Source organism: Calypte anna, chromosome 2, assembly GCF_003957555.1.
Source record: "Calypte anna isolate BGI_N300 chromosome 2, bCalAnn1_v1.p, whole genome shotgun sequence".
In the NCBI taxonomy this organism is placed as follows: Eukaryota; Metazoa; Chordata; class Aves; order Apodiformes; family Trochilidae; genus Calypte; species Calypte anna.
This window is the reverse complement of record NC_044245.1, coordinates 53,665,138-53,673,447: the sequence shown is the minus strand read 5'-3', so window position 1 is coordinate 53,673,447 and position 8,310 is coordinate 53,665,138. Positions and strand designations below refer to the sequence as shown.

Here is an 8,310-nt window from a genome sequence, read left to right as displayed (position 1 = left end):
GTGTGAGGCACCTCCTGTGTGAAACTGGCTTCTCTCAAGGCAGCACCTGTGTAGCTGGAAGCAGGGAAAGTGTCTGGTACAAACTGTCAGCTCACTCCAGGGGCTGTGCACATCAGCACGGCGCAGCTGTCACCAACCGCAGCCCAGAGCAGAGGCTCCCCCGCAGCTGCACTTCAGCACAGCAGTTTGCTGACAGAAGATCAGAGGTGGTCTTGGCTGCAAAAGATCATGGCTTGAGTTAGGATCCTGAGATGATGAGAGGAGAATGAAAGCACAAAACAGACCCAGCCTTTCCACTTGCAGAGCAAAGGCAGTGCAACTGCAGAGGGGCAAGGAGCACTCAGTCATTCAGCTTTGTTCCTCTCAGCCACACTCCTGCTAGAGGACCATTACTATAAAACACTTAACCAAATAATAGGCCCCAGCTGGCTTTTCGTCAGTTCCGTGACTCTGATTCCAGCTGTTAAGGCACAAAAAGGAGATTGTGATCTTTGAAGTAATATTAGAAAACAATTTCTGTAAAACGTAGAAGATGAAGGTAGTTTGTTTACCTGGGAGTGTTTGTCTGCCTCCACACACTCTGGAGAACTGGGCTGTCCAAGAGCAGGTTTGCAGCAGCAGCTCTTAGTAAGGTGCCTCTTACTTGGTGGGTGGGGGTGGGCCCATGCTGGTGTCACTTGGGAAGATGCACGATAAAAAAAAGAAGTGGAATGTGCCATGCCGTGCCTATTCAGGGGACAGGGTGAGGAAAGGAATTTAACTTTTTTACACACTGTGGCACCTGCAGGCCCTAGCAAATGCTTGTGAGAATTGGCTTTTACTGAGGATAAATAAACTGTCAGTCTCATCGTCTCACCTGTTTTCAAAGAGGAGCTTGAGCCAGGAGTGTTGGTGGGTGAGAATGCCACTCCACCAATACAGCTTGAGCTGTGCAGTGCTAGGCAACAGTGGGGAACACGGGCTTGCAAAAGAAAAAAGCCAAATCCCATGCAACTGAGTAAAAAGCTGATAAAATCTAACACAGAGATGCTGCATACAAACACAGCTGCTCATGGGATTGTAGGGGTTCATTACAGTTGTGTGAGATGCAGAATATTGTGTTCCTTGATGAAAAAAATAATTGTCTAGTGCCAGTCATCAGCATGAGGTGACACTTCAGACTGAGCAGTCAAGGCAGTCACTTGGGAAAAAAAAGATACACCAACATCTCTAACAGTAAGTTAAGATAGTGAGCCACTTTATGTCTATATTGTGAAATAACTACTATTTATTTATAATTTACACTTTTGAAACTCCAGTTGTCAAATACTTGAGCTACATCGCATAACGCCAAGAATGTTAAAGTAGTAACCAAGAATTCATCCTTGCAGGGTTTTAAAAAGCAAATGATACCTTCCCCCCCTCCCCCCCCAAAATGGTTTCCCTCCCTTCCCAAAGCCTCCCAAAGTCACATGGATGTTCATAGACAGCTACAGCTCAACTTGCTAAGTTAGTTACATCTGCTCTGCTCATTTGCAGCTGTTCCTGCAGCGTGAGGTGCTGAGCAGCACACACAACCGGTGCGTTTCGGTAGCCAGCCAGAAATGGTTCACTTGGTAATCTTGATAGTTTCATGTCCCACTGTTCTCAGAATTTCAAATGCCAAGGAAGCAACAGCAACATCAGCATGAGAGCTAGGAATTAAAACAAAACAAAACGGGAACATCTATGAGGTATTCTCAGGGGAAAACATTTTGTTCAAATCCCACGTTTGTCTTTACCTAAGGAAATTAATAGTCACTAGATGCACTGTATGCTCTACATTTCTGCTAGGCAGCAACATACCACTATGGGTTCTACCCTGTGGCAAATACTGTCTGCAAATGAATTTCAACACAAATTCACAGTATCTGCTACGTCACTCAGTCTCCTCTAATAAGAAATATCTTATCATGCCCCCTCTCCCATGAATCAACACATACTTGCAGCTTGAGAGAAAAAGGTGTTTCTGCATATACAGTCCTCTTAACGTAGCGCTTCATGCAGGGGGGGCAGTTCCACTCACAGTGCTGCCCACCCTTCTGGAAGGATGACCAACTGCCCCACCACACACAGCTCTGCAGGTTTGAGACTGAACGGTGGGATCTTCCCCCTTTGATTAACTTAAATGATTTCTTATCATACCTACTTTACCTAATGTTTCCTTCTGGAAACACATTTTCTCTAGCATGGAAACAGAGGCTCTAATGCATTACTGCTAGAGCAAAGAAACAAGTCAGGTTTTTTTAAGACTACCATACCTCATCCTTAGCTTAGAAAGGACATTAGTAGATCAATTTGTAACATCCCTGGTTGCTGCTAAAGACAAATACACAGCAAAACTCTATGTTCTGGAGAACTCAGAGATAGCCAGGAAATCCAAATGATCAGTCCTCACTACACAAGCCAATGTCTTAATGAGTAGCAGTCTAAATAAGAAAAGTTAGTTATCTGAAACAAATCTATCTTGGCAACTGTCTTCACTGAGAAATAAACGGCTATGATCCCACATTTTGAAGTGTAAGTTTGGTTCTACACAGCTGCTCAGCAGAACAGGTTGGTTATGTGTCACTCTCCAGACGACTGCCTGTTCTGACAAGCTGAGGATGTATCGCAGAGAAGAGTTCGGCAATCCCCAGCTGCCAAGTGGCAGCAGGAGAGCACCACAAGCAGCTTACAGTCCAAGCAGTGCCCCTCTCTCAGCACGGGACTGCTTGTCTGGTACCCTCCTTCCACCACACAGGCAGAATGAAAGATTGCAGAAACCTGCCTGCAAAAAATGAGCAAAACAAAACCACTCCTCAGTCACTTCAGCCCAGTGGTGATATGTAGGTAGAAGGGCCTGGGACTATAGGTTGCTCAGAGGAGGGATAGGATCTAGGATCTCACTTGTAGCCTTCTCCTAACACATTTCCAATTCTACACGAGATACAGAGAGGATTCTTAACAGGGTTCAAAGCACAGGTGAGAAAATCAAATTTATCAGGTCACAAGGAATATTCTGGGAATGATGCCACAGGAGGGAATCCAGGGAGATGGCAGAGCATCCATAACCTCTGTAAACAAAACAGCCATTCAGCCAAAGCTTATAGAGCTTGCTAAACCTCACCTTCTCTTGTCTGCCAGTTAACAATTTATCCATTTCTGAGTCTATCACAGCCCCAAGATCTAGGCTGAATTCCTCTCAGTTTCCTTTGGAAGGTAAAGGGATGGGGGACCTGTTCTCCAAAGAAGGGGAGGTGGCAAAGGAAATTGGTGAGTTCTAGGGAGTTCCTCTTGCTGCTGCAGTGCAGGTGCTGGGCACAGCAGAGGAACTTGGTTTATTGAAATATATCAAAACATTCATCATTGGCATCATCTAGAATTTGGTCTACTGAGAATCTCGTGTCAAATAAGAGAGTCTGATGTTTATTTTGGGCTCTGTAGTATGTGGTTTTGTGAGTAAAGAAACGTATAGATAACAGACAATGAGAGGAAGCCAGAAAAGCAGACAGTGAGTGGGCTGTGTAGTGCATCTAAGGCTAAAATGCTAGAAGACAGAGAGAAAATGAGTTCTAAAAGAAGAAAATCCCATCTTTCCCCACTGTCATCTTCAGTAGCAGTGCTACTGTATTCCTTGCAGAGAGCTGACATTATATGTCAGTTACATAATTTAATGTGTCATACGAAAACCCACGAGTCAGCAGCTGAGTATGCAAGAGAGATGCAGACTGTTTTCAACAGGTTTGGTTAGTCCTTGGTGTGCATCTCCTTTTCTTCACCACATTCCAACATTTCCTCTCCATATCTTCCCATATCCCACTTTCCTTCCAACCCAGAGTACACCCAGCCATCATGTCAAGGAGCCAATTTTCACAATGCAACTGACCTATATGTAGCCTGAATTTGGGAGTACAAAGAGCTCTGAAAAGATTATCTTAGTATTTAAAAAACTCAACTGTAATCTACAATTTCTCTGCAAATTTTAGTAAAACCGGGAGTTAAATGCAGCCTAGCATGCCATGGCAGGACTCAGAATTTGTTTTGAGGGGCAGAAAACAGTAATCATTCATCCATTCATCTGTCCAAGGGGGATTAGATGAGGAAAAGCTTACAGGAGTTGATCTGAGATTCAGCAAATTGAAGGGACTAGCACCCCTGTTCTTGCAGAGGAGGCCACAGCATTCTCCAGAGCCTACAGCCTTCTTAGAGAAGCCACAGGTATTCTTAAACAACAGCAGTTCTGTTCTCCAGCTACACATTTGAAAGTAATCAGCTCACAAGCACACCAAACACAATTACCTTAAAACAGGGCACAAGCATCACATTGTGCATCTAGATGAGTCTGCCAGGAATCACTGACCAATACCCCAGTATAGAAACCAACCGTTTGGACTAAAATAATACATTTTAAAAAGAAAATAAAATTGCCACATGTGCACACACACACTGAGCTGGACTGTGCAGCACTCCGTGGCTCACCACAGCTGTGGATCAAAGCCCACCGCCGCCACGGCAAGAAATGTTGGCAGGCTCCAAATGAAAGGAGTTTGGAGGAGAGCAGCGAAGGGAGGGGGAGCAGGAAGAGAAACCTGAGAAGGTTGTACTGCACAGAAGGTTATTACAGGAGAAGACCATAGCAGACAAAAGAGGAGGCGAGGGCTCTCAGCCCTGGAAATTCCTGGAAGCCTGAGGGAACTCACCTGGCAGTTTGAGCCTGGCTCGCTAGAGTTTGGATAAGAGCGTCGCCATCATTCTTCAGGCTCTCCAAGCACTTCTTGTTTGAAGTTACCTGGAATAAAAAGAAAGAGCTGTTATCAAAGGCTTAGCAAGAAATTCCTCTCTGACATTTTGCGTGGGATAGGGGAGATGGAAACAAGTTATAGCATTTATTACATCTGTAAATGGAATGTGACATTAAAGAGACCCAAGAGAAAGTCCTTTTTTACTGAACACGACTGAATTTTAGGCACAGACCATGTAAAATGTCTTGGCTTAATTAACGAGATTCACTCTTGTTCTGAGCCCCTGTATGTGTGTAAATTCACACATCACAGAGTGCCAATCCTGATTTCCTCCTTAGTACCAATGCAAATACAAGCCCCATTTAGTCTGAATTCCAGGGAGAACTTGGGGAGGCAGTCATTTTCATTTCTCACCTCAGGGAAAAAGCAACCAAACTTGTATTAGCCTTCAGATCAGGACATGAGGGGTTTCTCTGAGAGAAGCCAGGTTAAAATCACTGCAATGTTAGCAGTTGCATACTGAAATATTTCTTGCCATTCATCAGTCATTAGGAATATTTCGTGCACGTGACTGGAACTCACAGAGCAGAGGATTGAGTGACCAAAGCTCTATGCTCTTCTGTGTCAAGTGAATCCTGATTATAACTGATTTTGCTGCTGGTGTGTTTTATCAAGCTGAGCTGTAATCACTGGTTCATTGTTTCTCCAGCCTTACACACACCACACAGTTCCAAGCAGCCATGCATTTCCTGACCAGTTAAACTGAAGGTGAGTGGGAAGGTCCTGAGGGAAATGGCATGAAGTCACCTGGCACTGTGGACAGACAGACACTGAATACTTTGCAGCTTTCTGGAGAAACTCTCATATCTGAAAAAAAAAATACTGAAAAAAAGGTTTGCATGTCTGTTCCTCCTTGCCAAAGAACATAAATCTTGTCTGAAGAGAGAGGAGAAGAGGAGGACCAGAGCAACTAATTATTTAAATTCTGGAGGAGCTAATGCTTGAAACGACAACTTCTAATCCCAAAATCTGGCAGGGACTTTTAAGGTTTAGCATACTGTGCCTGGCCTTACTTACCATTGATCAAGCATCTGAGTGACATGCCTTCCCATCTCCCTCTTAAATCTCTCTTAAATCTTTTCTTAAACAAGAGAAACTGTATTTACAGCTGCCATCCCACAACAATTTGTCAGCACTGGTTCTGCAACAGTGTCACTACATCTATAATCATAGCATCCTGTAGTTAAGCAGAACAAGGAACAAGGATCTGTCTGAAGTAAACTAAAATGTATCCTTTGTGATGGCAAAAAAAAAACCAAACCCAAACAGCTATGCCATTACCTAAGTACAAATCATTGGTAAATCCTGATTACAGGTCATTAAAGCTTTGTACTCTCTTGAAGTTTGTATCTGACCCTTTCAGTTTATATTTCAGTAATCCATTCTTGTTTATTCATCACCCATTAGATACAAAAGACGTGTTGTAATCTGGGTTCTGAACATGAGGTCACCACCTGTAATAGTAGCAACACAGTTGCAATACAGCGAGAAAAGTGCTTTCACCACAAGACATTGCTTTCTGTTCCTAGAGAGTGCTCAGGCCTCTACCAAATGCTTCCCCTAACTTTTTCAGTGCATCGGCTGCTACCACATTCTTTGCCCTCATCAAATTTGTGCCCCTTGTTTATGCTGCACACTTGAAAGAGGAAGAGGTCATGGGGGCAGGAAGCTCACTGAAGACTGCATCATGCTCCATAAAACTATGAGGTCAAATAAAGGTTACAGATATCTCTACTTCTAATACATCCTAAATCTTGGGTGCTGACATCTGTACAACCCTCACAGTCTTTTAACAAATTAGTCTTTGTGCACTGTACACAGAACATTCAAAATATGCCCAAGGATAAAATCTGATATAAATATATTTTAAAAGTTTTAATTCTAAAAAACTGTATTTCAAACAATAACAGTCCAACTGAGTCATAGGGTCTGACTATAAGCTTACCCATGTTGCAGCATGCCTTGTGTCATTATTAAGAATACGTTTCTGCGGATACAATGCATTTGAATGGAAAGGATTAGAATGGCTTTATATGCACAGAAGTCAGAACAGAAAGACCCATGAGATCATCTACCCCATTTCCCTATTATACTTCATTGTTCAGAGAAGCTTTCAGCCACAAGCAGTGGGCTGCTCTGATACCCATCCATAGGGGCTACTCCCCTCTCTAATAAAATGCTTCAATAAGATCTTTTCAACAATAAAGGTGGAACCACAAAGAAAGGAAGGATCAGGCCTTTAATAGCACAATCAGCCTGCAGACTTTTCAAATTAAGTCTAAAAAAACCTGAGGACATATTTTTCTTAAGAGCACCAGCTAACAACTTCACAAAAGCCAAGGGGTGCTGGTGAAGAGCAGACCTGCCCAGACAGCATGGATGGAAAACCAGCATGGACAAAAGATGGCTGTATGGATTTATGCAGGCAGCTGGGTTTCCACACCTGCTCTCAATCACCAGCGTCCAGAAAACTGCCTTCTATCTACCACAGGGCATCCACACCAAGGGCCTGGGAGAGGATCCAGTGCTGCAGAGCCAGCTAGACCACAGCTGCCTGTGGGTTTTTGTCAGTGTTCCCATGCTGTTACTGCTCTGACTAGCAGAATTTTTCACCCTTGATATCAGCTGTGCAGTAGATCTGATTGCTCCCTGCCTGATCAGAACTCTCACATACAACAGGTTAGATCCTGCTTCACATTAAGCTCATGAGAAATACTGTCTGTTCTCTTCCAAGACCTAAGATAAAACTTACGTTTCTTATTTAAAAATTGTTCTGGTTTCATCTTCATTTTGTTCCATAGATTAAAAAGTAAATTATGAAAGCACATAAAATGATCAGTAAACAAACTTTTTTTAAAGCATCACTGTATCTTTTGTCCACTTCAGTTCCAGTTCTTGCTCACATAGGATTTTAGCAACTAGCTTAATGATCTCTTGTAATATTGCTATTTGCTAGAGCTAGCTACAACACATATTCAATGTCATAATCAATAGTTATCTAATAGTTAATAAACTATAGCTAATTAAGTATAGTTAATTAAAAATGTAATTAAATCTCAGTCTAGCTGTATACTAAATGCAATTTAACAGGAATTTCAAAATTACTTTCCTTTATTAAGCTAATAGTCATTAACAGCCTTCTTTTCTTCAGTTATATTAAACAAAGATGAGCCATAGGAAATATTGGAACTGATCTGAAAAGATCAGTATTTCCCCAAATTCAGGAAGGCTCTTCAGCTATTATAGTGCTTGCTAAAGGTGAGTGCAGGATAAGATACAATATAAAACATTCAGTGAAAGTTGTCTTCACTAATAAACGGAGGAGTCTCAGATTCTTGATCTGAGTGAAAGTGATTTCTGTAACTCAAGTTTCAAGAAAGCATGGAAACCTATGGGACAACCACTTTTTTTTAAGGCTGGTTTCATAATACTGAATTGCTTTCTCTGATTAGTCATAACTCACATTCTGTAATTTATAACTGAGTTAAATGACCTAAGCAGTAAACTA

At 42.3% G+C, this 8,310-nt stretch overlaps 1 protein-coding gene across 1 annotated transcript in view; it reads right to left on the bottom strand.

Annotated features, from left to right (window-relative positions):
- Nucleotides 1-1,323: 1,323 nt before the first annotated feature.
- ULK4 (unc-51 like kinase 4) overlaps nucleotides 1,324-8,310 on the bottom strand; it is a 205,602-nt gene continuing 198,615 nt past the window's right edge. The window contains exons 36-37 of the mRNA XM_030445373.1: nucleotides 4,701-4,789; nucleotides 1,324-1,673 (exon numbers count right to left, since the gene is read on the bottom strand). Of these exons, the coding sequence (XP_030301233.1) occupies nucleotides 1,589-1,673; nucleotides 4,701-4,789 (174 nt within the window). The 3' untranslated portion in view covers nucleotides 1,324-1,588. The remainder of the gene's footprint in view (nucleotides 1,674-4,700; nucleotides 4,790-8,310) is intronic.